This window comes from Bombina bombina, chromosome 2, assembly GCF_027579735.1.
Source record: "Bombina bombina isolate aBomBom1 chromosome 2, aBomBom1.pri, whole genome shotgun sequence".
NCBI classification, from domain to species: domain Eukaryota; kingdom Metazoa; phylum Chordata; class Amphibia; order Anura; family Bombinatoridae; genus Bombina; species Bombina bombina.
The window spans coordinates 861,706,171-861,718,362 of record NC_069500.1 but is presented as its reverse complement, the minus strand read 5'-3'; the positions used below and the strand labels follow the sequence as shown (position 1 = coordinate 861,718,362).

General features: G+C 38.2%; 1 protein-coding gene across 1 annotated transcript in view; it reads left to right on the top strand.

The window, feature by feature from the left end:
• Positions 1 to 12,192, top strand: part of ERI1 (exoribonuclease 1) — a 268,488-nt gene that overhangs the window by 111,050 nt on the left and 145,246 nt on the right. The window contains exon 3 of the mRNA XM_053703189.1: positions 3,464 to 3,547. Within this exon, the coding sequence (XP_053559164.1) occupies positions 3,464 to 3,547 (84 nt within the window). The remainder of the gene's footprint in view (positions 1 to 3,463; positions 3,548 to 12,192) is intronic.

The window sequence follows — 12,192 nt, the reverse complement described above, 5'->3', positions numbered from 1 at the left end:
AGGGACTTATCTTCACGAGACGTCATACCATGTTGTATGGCCTTGGATAATAAATCTCTTAAACCTAAAGCTGATATGCAAGAAAACTTTGGAAGCTTTTTCAACCCATGGTTTAAATATTTTCAAATAAATCATTATCTCACTACACATGCCAAGCATACACAATTCCTTAGACCTCTAACCCCCTTCAAGTCTATATGTAAATCTGACTCATATTCAAAAGGCTCACTCTCCTTGATATATAAATTACTAGTAGAATACCACTCCAGAAATCTTCTGTCTTATACAACTAAATGGATAGACGATTTTCAAACCAACCTATCCTCAGACCATTGGGCAAGAATTTTCAGTAATATGAGCAAACATACTTTATACATAGTACAACTAGAATCGAATTTAAAGCTATTGTACAGATGGTACTATACCCCAACCAGATTAGCTGCTATGTATAATCTTAGAGATAATAAATAATAAATAATAAATGTTGGAGGACATGCGGGGGAGAGGGAGATTATCAACATATATGGTGGACCTGCCCGTACATTAGCCATTATTGGAGGGAAATACAATTGGCGGTTAAACAAGCAATTAGCATTGAAATCCCTTTAGACCCCACCCTATTTTTATTCAATAATTTACCCAAAATTAAAGGGACAGTCTACACCAGAATTTTTATTGTTTTAACAGATAGAAAATCCCTTTATTACCCATTTCCCAGTTTTGCATAACTAACACATTTATAATAATATACTTTTAACCTCTGTGATTATCTTGTATCTAAGCCTCTGCAAACTGCCCCTTTATTTCAGTTCTTTTGACAGACTTGCAGTTTAGCCAATCAGTGCCTGCTCCCAGATAACTTCACGTGCACGAGCACAGTGTTATCTATATGAAATACGTGAACTAACACCCTCTAGTGGTAAAAAAACTGTTAAAATGCAATCTGAAAGAGGTGGGCTTCAAGGTCTAAGAAATTAGCATATGAACCTCCTAGGTTAAGCTTTCAACTAAGAATACCAAGAGAACAAAGCAAAATTGGTGATAAAAGTAAATTGGAAAATTGTTTAAAATGACATGCTCTATCTGAATCATGAAAGTTTATTTTGGCCTAGACTGTCCCTTTAAATATAAAATAAGACAAAGACTACTGATCTTTATGCTCAATTGTGCTAGGAGATTGATCCCTAGGAAATGGAAAACAGAGGTTCTCTCAGTCACAGAATGGCGCTCCTTAGTTACTCATACTTTGTCAATGGAAAGATACCATTATACTATTACGAAAAGATTGGATGATTTCTTAAACATAAACTTTATATGGGAAGAATACTGTAACTCTATAAAATATAACAGGCAAAATATAATCCAGGTATAAGGATAAGTTGATCATTTATATTCTATAAGATTTTGTGTTTTTAGTTGATAGGACCTAATGTCACAATGCAAAGAGATATACTAAAGGGAGATATAAATCAAGCAGTCATAGTCGTCATTAATGCCCATTCACCATAATTATTGGGATGTCTTTTTAATGTTGTCATGACTAATTTGTTTTGTTTACATCCTCATCCTGTGATACAATGAGTATATTGTAACTTGTGTTGGTTCTTTGTTTATTTGTCTATTTTTGTACTATTCTTCTTAATAAAGGAAAACTTTCAACAACAACAAAAAAACAAAGTATTGTTGCTCAATGCAATACTCTTGTTATTTTGACATATTTATATATGTATGTATCTCAATTTTAAAGCCCTTTGGCGCTTTTTTTCCCCTAACACCTGAGATCTCATATCTTTGAGCCCTTATAACTTTTTTTTTTTTTAAATTTAATTCTAGGGTTATTATGAGTGTAAGCGTACTTTGTAGTGCATTTTTGACACTTTTTTAGAAAATGGTTATCCACAGCTCTGAAATCGCGGTAATGATACTAGCGTGAATCATAATCATGAAAATCTCTATGGCGTATTGGGTTATATAGTACTGAATGACACTGGGTCTCTTACAGTCTAAACTAATCTCCTGTCTGAAACACACCGTGTTATCAGACATTATCATGGGTAAGTCCTCACCAGAATTATCATGGGTAAGTTCTTACCTCTTTAATGGCAACTTGTCTAAATAAAGAGGTGGTATCAAGTCTTGACACTGCTTTTCAATAGTGTTTTGTGAACACTTTGGCCCCTTGTGTCAGGCACTACTGACGGGTTCCAGCTCTGTTCCGCTATGGGGCAGAGAGTGGTGCCCTTTTAGAATTCTAACAAGCATTTCGTCCTTCTAGGTCGTTATTACACCTAAGAATATTACAGGGTGTTGGTGATATTATCGCACCGTACGTTGTTACCGACCCTCTGGTTTAATACTCCACTAATGTGGGCAATCCCCACTCTAAGGTGGGTGATGCCAATACTTGAGACCGCAGGCTTAACTGTGGATATAGGCCGCAGAGGGGTGGTGAATGACTTGCTTCAGTTCAATGGCCCGGTTACCACTTGGAGTAGCTTCTTTTAGTCCTATTGTGCTTTTTTACAGAGGCAGACTTTTCTGAATTATATCCGTCTGATCCACAAGGCCGGTCCAGCCCCAAAATACCAGGCAATTCTCCTCTGAACAAGGCAAATGGCAACCCCAGACGATCATTAAGACTTCCTTTGGTCCTCATCAATGAGGTGCCTGAAAGAATTAGACTTCCATCTCTGGCACCACTGCAAAATTTCACCTTACATGTTCCCTATAAGAATGCTGTAAAATGCCCAAATTAGCTCTGCTTGACAGCCAGATCTATAGAGCGCACACACAGTATTACAATATTACGTTAACTGATGGACCAGACAGGAGCCCCTCTAGTTTCTTGGTGCATTTACTTAGTATGGACTTTCTTGTTTGTCCTACTTCTGTTGTTTTATACACCTAAACCCAACAACAAGCCCACGTGTCCTTAGAAAGCCTAATAATAATATTATGTATTACTATTTCAATTCAATACAAATATATTACACATTTTATTTTATTTAGTCTATTTAAAAACTTGAAAAGTAATTAACATTCATTTGGTAGTGGTGTGAAAATGCATTTGAGCTAAATAATAGTGATTAAATACCCTCACATTTAAAGAGATCAACAGACTTACTTCTACAGACATATTTGTCAAAGTGCCTTGCTAAGGTTTGTAATATCAAAATCAGCAACTTCTGATACTGAATAATGAGTCAGTTAGCAAGTTTTCTTGTTCTGTTATTATTATTATTATTATTATCATTTATTTGTATACCGCCGCCAAATTCCGTAGCGTTCTATGTATGTAAACTGTTTTTACGCTGCTTTATGTTGTGTAAACTCCATGAGTAACAGAGCTTCAGCTCCTGGAAAGCAAGCAACATGGTGTTTCACTTTTTTAGTCACATATTTTATACATGCATTTAATGTAAAGGTTCAGCAATAATTTGTTTTTAATGTTTTGCATTTTTAGGAGGATACATTTCAATGTTATGTGAAGCCAGAAGTTAAGACGGAACTTTCTAATTTCTGCATCAGCCTAACAGGAATCACCCAGGTAAAATAGAAGGTATAATGTTGTATGAATAAAAGTTTTGAGTACCCAGTAAAATCATTCCGTAAGAATATTGCATCTGTCCAGTAACAGGTTTTCTTTCATCGGATGGTGAGAGTCCACGAGTCATCACGTGTGGAAATATTTGCCTCCTGACCACTAAAGGCAAAACACACCAGTGCTTTAAATCTCTTCATCTTCCCATAATCCTCAGTCATTTTTCTTTTTGCTTCCTTGATGTAGTGAGGTGAAAGTGAAGTGCAAGATCTAATCATTGTTTCAAAGGGGAACCTGTCATTCAGAGGGGTAGACAAGGAATTATGATCCAGACAGTGCAAGGTATTTTCTCAGTAAGAAATGTTACAGGCCTCCAGGTGAAATGTGGATCTACAGCCCTCTCCTGTGTTGAGATGGTGCTACTTTTTTAGAACCCTGGCATCGTGCTCGCTCTGCCTAGGATGGGTTTGTTTACTGGAAGCAATTTGCTGCAGCTGAGGTAAGCACAGTGAACGGAGGTACTGAGAGGTAAGTACCTGCACCTTCATAGCCTACCGGCTATTAGTATGAACATGCTTCACATAGTTTGGGGAAATAACATAATTTATGTAAGAACTTACCTGATAAATTCATTTCTTTCATATTAACAAGAGTCCATGAGCTAGTGACGTATGGGATATACATTCCTACCAGGAGGGGCAAAGTTTCCCAAACCTTAAAATGCCTATAAATACACCCCTCACCACACCCACAAATCAGTTTAACGAATAGCCAAGAAGTGGGGTGATAAGAAAAAAGTGCGAAGCATATAAAATAAGGAATTGGAATAATTGTGCTTTATACAAAAAAATCATAACCACCACAAAAAAGGGTGGGCCTCATCGACTCTTGTTAATATGAAAGAAATGAATTTATCAGGTAAGTTCTTACATAAATTATGTTTTCTTTCATGTAATTAACAAGAGTCCATGAGCTAGTGACGTATGGGATAATGAATACCCAAGATGTGGATCTTTCCACACAAGAGTCACTAGAGAGGGAGGGAAAAAATAAAGACAGCCAATTCCTGCTGAAAATAATCGACACCCAAAATAAAGTTTAATGAAAAACATAAGCAGAAGATTCAAACCGAAACCACTGCCTGAAGTACCTTTCTACCAAAAACTGCTTCAGAAGAAGAGAATACATCAAAATGGTAGAATTTAGTAAAAGTATGCAAAGAGGACCAAGTCGCTGCTTTGCAAATCTGATCAACTGAAGCTTCATTCCTAAACGCCCAGGAAGTAGAAACTGACCTAGTAGAATGAGCTGTAATCCTCTGAGGCGGAGTCTTACCTGAATTAACATAGGCAAGATGAATTAAAGATTTCAACCAGGATGCCAAAGAAATGGCAGAAGCTTTCTGGCCTTTTCTAGAACCAGAAAAGATGACAAATAGACTAGAAGTCTTTCGGAAAGATTTAGTAGCTTCAACATAATATTTCAAAGCTCTAACAACATCCAAAGAATGTAACGATTTCTCCTTAGAATTCTTAGGATTAGGACATAATGAAGGAACCACGATTTCTCTACTAATGTTGTTGGAATTCACAACCTTAGGTAAAAATTCAAAAGAAGTTCGCAACACCGCCTTATCCTGATGAAAAATCAGAAAAGGAGACTCACAAGAAAGAGCAGATAATTCAGAAACTCTTCTGGCAGAAGAGATGGCCAAAAGGAACAAAACTTTCCAAGAAAGCAATTTAATGTCCAATGAATGCATAGGTTCAAACGGAGGAGCTTGAAGAGCTCCCAGAACCAAATTCAAACTCCATGGAGGAGAAATTGACTTAATGACAGGTTTTATACGAACCAAAGCTTGTACAAAACAATGAATATCAGGAAGAATAGCAATCTTTCTGTGAAAAAGAACAGAAAGAGCAGAGATTTGTCCTTTCAAGGAACTTGCGGACAAACCCTTATCTAAACCATCCTGAAGAAATTGTAATATTCTCGGAATTCTAAAAGAATACCAAGAAAAATGATGAGTAAGACACCAAGAAATATAAGTCTTCCAGACTCTATAATATATCTCTCTAGATACAGATTTACGAGCCTGTAACATAGTATCAATCACAGAGTCAGAGAAACCTCTTTGACTAAGAATCAAGCGTTCAATCTCCATACCTTTAAGTTTAAGGATTTCAGATCCGGATGGAAAAAAGGACCTTGCGACAGAAGGTCTGGTCTTAACGGAAGAGTCCATGGTTGGCAAGATGCCATCCGGACAAGATCCGCATACCAAAACCTGTGAGGCCATGCCGGAGCTATTAGCAGAACAAACGAGCATTCCCTCAGAATCTTGGAGATTACTCTTGGAAGAAGAACTAGAGGCGGAAAGATGTAGGCAGGATGATACTTCCAAGGAAGTGATAATGCATCCACTGCCTCCGCCTGAGGATCCCGGGATCTGGACAGATACCTGGGAAGTTTCTTGTTTAGATGAGAGGCCATCAGATCTATCTCTGGAAGCCCCCACATTTGAACAATCTGAAGAAATACCTCTGGGTGAAGAGACCATTCGCCCGGATGCAACGTTTGGCGACTGAGATAATCCGCTTCCCAATTGTCTACACCTGGGATATGAACCGCAGAGATTAGACAGGAGCTGGATTCCGCCCAAACCAAAATTCGAGATACTTCTTTCATAGCCAGAGGACTGTGAGTCCCTCCTTGATGATTGATGTATGCCACAGTTGTGACATTGTCTGTCTGAAAACAAATGAACGATTCTCTCTTCAGAAGAGGCCAAAACTGAAGAGCTCTGAAAATTGCACGGAGTTCCAAAATATTGATCGGTAATCTCACCTCCTGAGATTCCCAAACTCCCTGTGCCGTCAGAGATCCCCACACAGCTCAACAACCTGTGAGACTTGCATCTGTTGAAATTACAGTCCAGGTCGGAAGAACAAAAGAAGCCCCCTGAATTAAACGATGGTGATCTGTCCACCACGTTAGAGAGTGTCGAACAATCGGTTTTAAAGATATTAATTGAGATATCTTCGTGTAATCCCTGCACCATTGGTTCAGCATACAGAGCTGAAGAGGTCGCATGTGAAAACGAGCAAAGGGGATCGCGTCCGATGCAGCAGTCATAAGACCTAGAAATTCCATGCATAAGGCTACCGAAGGGAATGATTGTGACTGAAGGTTTCGACAAGCTGTAATCAATTTTAGACGTCTCTTGTCTGTTAAAGACAGAGTCATGGACACTGAATCTATCTGGAAACCCAGAAAGGTTACCCTTGTTTGAGGAATCAAAGAACTTTTTGGTAAATTGATCCTCCAACCATGATCTTGAAGAAACAACACAAGTCGATTCGTATGAGACTCTGCTAAATGTAAAGACTGAGCAAGTACCAAGATATCGTCCAAATAAGGAAATACCACAATACCCTGTTCTCTGATTACAGACAGAAGGGCACCGAGAATCTTTGTGAAAATTCTTGGAGCTGTAGCAAGGCCAAACGGTAGAGCCACAAATTGGTAATGCTTGTCTAGAAAAGAGAATCTCAGGAACTGAAAATGATCTGGATGAATCGGAATATGCAGATATGCATCCTGTAAATCTATTGTGGACATATAATTCCCTTGCTTAACAAAAGGCAATATAGTCCTTACAGTTACCATCTTGAACGTTGGTATCCTTACATAACGATTCAATAATTTTAGATCCAGAACTGGTCTGAAGGAATTCTCCTTCTTTGGTACAATGAAGAGATTTGAATAAAACCCCATCCCCTGTTCCGGAATTGGAACTGGCATAATTACTCCAGCCAACTCTAGATCTGAAACACAATTCAGAAATGCTTGAGCTTTTACTGGATTTACTGGGACACGGGAAAGAAAAAATCTCTTTGCAGGAGGTCTCATCTTGAAACCAATTCTGTACCCTTCTGAAACAATGCTCTGAATCCAAAGATTGTGAACAGAATTGATCCAAATTTCTTTGAAAAAACGTAACCTGCCCCCTACCAGCTGAACTGGAATGAGGGCCGTACCTTCATGTGAACTTAGAAGCAGGCTTTGCCTTTCTAGCAGGCTTGGATTTATTCCAGACTGGAGATGGTTTCCAAACTGAAACTGCTCCTGAGGACGAAGGATCAGGCTTTTGTTCTTTGTTGAAACGAAAGGAACGAAAACGATTGTTAGCCCTGTTTTTACCTTTAGATTTTTTATCCTGTGGTAAAAAAGTTCCTTTCCCACCAGTAACAGTTGAAATAATAGAATCCAACTGAGAACCAAATAATTTGTTTCCCTGGAAAGAAATGGAAAGTAGAGTTGATTTAGAAGCCATATCAGCATTCCAAGTCTTAAGCCATAAAGCTCTTCTGGCTAAGATAGCTAGAGACATAAACCTAACATCAACTCTAATAATATCAAAAATGGCATCACAGATAAAATTATTAGCATGCTGAAGAAGAATAATAATATCATGAGAATCACGATTTGCTACTTGTTGCGCTAGGGTTTCCAACCAAAAAGTTGAAGCTGCAGCAACATCAGCCAATGATATAGCAGGTCTAAGAAGATTACCTGAACACAGATAAGCTTTTCTTAGAAAGGATTCAATTTTCCTATCTAAAGGATCCTTAAACGAGGTACCATCTGACGTAGGAATGGTAGTACGTTTAGCAAGGGTAGAAATAGCCCCATCAACTTTAGGGATTTTGTCCCAAAATTCTAACCTGTCAGGCGGAACAGGATATAATTGCTTAAAACGTTTAGAAGGAGTAAATGAATTACCCAATTTATCCCATTCTTTGGAAATCACTGCAGAAATAGCATTAGGAACAGGAAAAACTTCTGGAATAACCGCAGGAGCTTTAAAAACCTTATCCAAACGTATAGAATTAGTATCAAGAGGACTAGAATCCTCTATTTCTAAAGCAATTAGTACTTCTTTAAGTAAAGAGCGAATAAATTCCATCTTAAATAAATATGAAGATTTATCAGCATCAATCTCTGAGATAGAATCCTCTGAACCAGAAGAGTCCAAAGAATCAGAATGATGGTGTTCATTTAAAAATTCATCTGTAGAGAGAGAAGATTTAAAAGACTTTTTACGTTTACTAGAAGGAGAAATAACAGACAAAGCCTTCTTTATGGATTCAGAAACAAAATCTCTTATGTTATCAGGAACATTCTGCACCTTAGATGTTGAGGGAACTGCAACAGGCAATGGTACATTACTAAAGGAAATATTATCTGCTTTAACAAGTTTGTCATGACAATTATTACAAACAACAGCTGGAGGAATAGCTACCAAAAATTTACAGCAGATACACTTAGCTTTGGTAGATCCAGCAGGCAGTGATTTTCCTGTAGTATCTTCTGGCTCAGATGCAACGTGAGACATCTTGCAATATGTAAGAGAAAAAACAACATATAAAGCAAAATAGATCAAATTCCTTATAAGACAGTTTCAGGAATGGGAAAGAATGCCAAATATCAAGCTTCTAGCAACCAGAAGCAAATGAAAAATGAGACTGAAATAATGTGGAGACAAAAGCGACGCCCATATTTTTTAGCGCCAAATAAGACGCCCACATTATTTGGCGCCTAAATGCTTTTGGCGCCAAAAATGACGCCACATCCGGAACGCCGACATTTTTGGCGCAAAATAACGTCAAAAAAAAAAAAAAAGACGTAACTTCCGGCGACACGTATGACGCCGGAAACGGAAAAGAATTTTTGCGCCAAAAAAGTCCGCGCCAAGAATGACGCAATAAAATAAAGCATTTTCAGCCCCCGCGAGCCTAACAGCCCACAGGGAAAAAAGTCAAATTTTTGAGGTAAGAAAAATATGATAATTCAATGCATAATCCCAAATATGAAACTGACTGTCTGAAAATAAGGAAAGTTGAACATTCTGAGTCAAGGCAAATAAATGTTTGAATACATATATTTAGAACTTTATAAATAAAGTGCCCAACCATAGCTTAGAGTGTCACAGAAAATAAGACTTACTTACCCCAGGACACTCATCTACATGTTTGTAGAAAGCCAAACCAGTACTGAAACTAGAATCAGTAGAGGTAATGTTAAATATAAGAGTATATCGTCGATCTGAAAAGGGAGGTAAGAGATGAATCTCTACGACCGATAACAGAGAACCTTATGAAATAGACCCCGTAGAAGGAGATCACTGCATTCAATAGGCAATACTCTCTTCACATCCCTCTGACATTCACTGCACGCTGAGAGGAAAACCGGGCTCCAACTTGCTGCGGAGCGCATATCAACGTAGAATCTAGCACAAACTTACTTCACCACCTCCCTTGGAGGCAAAGTTTGTAAAACTGATTTGTGGGTGTGGTGAGGGGTGTATTTATAGGCATTTTAAGGTTTGGGAAACTTTGCCCCTCCTGGTAGGAATGTATATCCCATACGTCACTAGCTCATGGACTCTTGTTAATTACATGAAAGAAATATTTATACACCATATTTTTTAAACTAGCAGTTTATAGCACCTTTTTTTTAGGTTACTGTTGCTTTAAATTTAGCAAGGTCAGCATAGCATGCTCAGAATTGGCTTCTGAGCTATGCACAGTATACTTCACCTGCGTTAAATTTCTGCACATTACCCTTTAGAGCTCACTGATAGGGCAGGTGTGCTAAAGGTGTTTTTGTTTTCACATGATTTTTAGGGTGCTTGCTTGGACAACATTCTGGTTCAGGCACCTTGGCTGTGACCTTCAGTCAAATGGTGCTTCAGTTGCTTCAGAGTACCGATTGGAAAATAAATCTTCCAAAAAGCTAATTGATTCCTTAGACCTGTGTGTCTTTTCCGGGGTTCATAATCTATTCTGTGACCTTGTTTTGTCTCTGACAGATCAGCGCAGACTGAAGCTGCAACAGGCCTGTGCCCGTCTGCCACTAAGTCCTCCTTCAGTTGCTCAGTACATGGAAGTTGTGGGTCTCTACATATGCAGTTTTATTTGCTAGATATTTCCAGTTGTAGATGCTGCATCAAGGATTTGTCTCAGAGGATCATGTTTGCCAACAAGTCAAGGATTGTCTTGACTTTTTATCTGACTTACCAGTTATTGGAGCCTCATTTCTTCGATCAGTGTGGATAGTAATCTCCTGTCAGTGAAAATCTTTTCTTTCATGTAATTGGCAAGAGTCCATGAGCTAGTGACGTAGGGGATATACAATCCTACCAGGAGGGGCAAAGTTTCCCAAACCTCAAAATGCCTATGAATACACCCCTCACCACACCCACAATTCAGTTTTACAAACGTTGCCTCCTATGGAGGTGGTTAAGTAAGTTTGTGCTCAGATTTCTACGTTGACATGCGCTTCTCAGCATTTTTTGAAGCCAGATTCCTCTGAGTACAGTGAATGTCAGAGGGATGTGAAGGGAGTATCACATGTTGAATGCAATGGTTTTCCTCACGGGGATCTATTTCATAGGTTCTCTGTTATCGGTCGTAGAGATTCATCTCCTACCTTCCTTTTCAGATCGACAATATACTCTCATATTCCATTACCTCTACTGATAACTGTTTCAGTACTGGTTTGGCTATCTGCTATATGTGAATGGGTGTCTTTTGGTAAGTATGTTCATTACTTAAGACACTCTCAGCTATGGTTTGGCACTTTATGTATGTATTGTACTTATATTTGCCATGATTCAGGTTTTCAGTATATTTCCTTTTGCAGACTGTCAGTTTCATATCTGGGAAATGCTTTTTTATTAAAATGTATTTCTTACCTGGTTTATAGTCTCTCTTTCAAATTGACTGTCTTTTAATTTTGCGGGCAGAATTAGCTTGCGAGGGCGCAAAATGCCAAAGTTTATTGCGTCATTCTTGGCGTGAGATTTTTTGGCGTGAAGTTACGTTCATTGACGCAAATTCGTCATTTCCGGCGTCTTAGTTGACGCCAAGTCCTTCACAAGGTTGCGTCATCTATGAAGCGAGTGTGACGTTTTTGGCGCCAAAAAATATTTTTCTGTTTGTTGTGCGTCATACTTGGCGCCAAATATTTTCATTATTTAAGACCCCATTTTTATTTGCCTCTTGCCTTTTTTCTATTTAAAAGGGCTATGCTGTTTGCATTTTTTCCCATTCCTGAAACTGCCATATAAGGAAATTGATAATTTTGCTTTATATGTTGTTTTTTTCTCTTACATTTGCATGATGTCTCAATCTGATCCTGTCTCAGAATTCACTGTTGGATCCCAGCTGCCTGATAACAGTTCTACCAAAGCTAAGTGCATTTGTTGTAAACTTGTGGAGATTATACTTCCAGCTGTGGTTTGTAATAGTTGTCATGATAAACTTTTACATGCAGAAAATGTATCCATCAGTAGTAGTTCATTACCTGTTGCTGTTCCCTCAACATCTAATGTACAAGATATACCTGTAAATTTAAAAGAATTTATTTCTGATTCTATTCAGAAGGCTTTGTCTGCCATCCCGCCTTCTAATAAACGTAAAAGGTCTTTTAAAACTTCTCGTAGAGTTGATGAAATTTCAAATGACCGGAAACATACTGATTTATCCTTCTCTGATGAGGATCTATCTGATTCAGAAGATCCTGCCTCAGATATTGACAGTGACAAATCCTCTTTATATACTTTAAAGGGACAGTCTAGGCCAAAA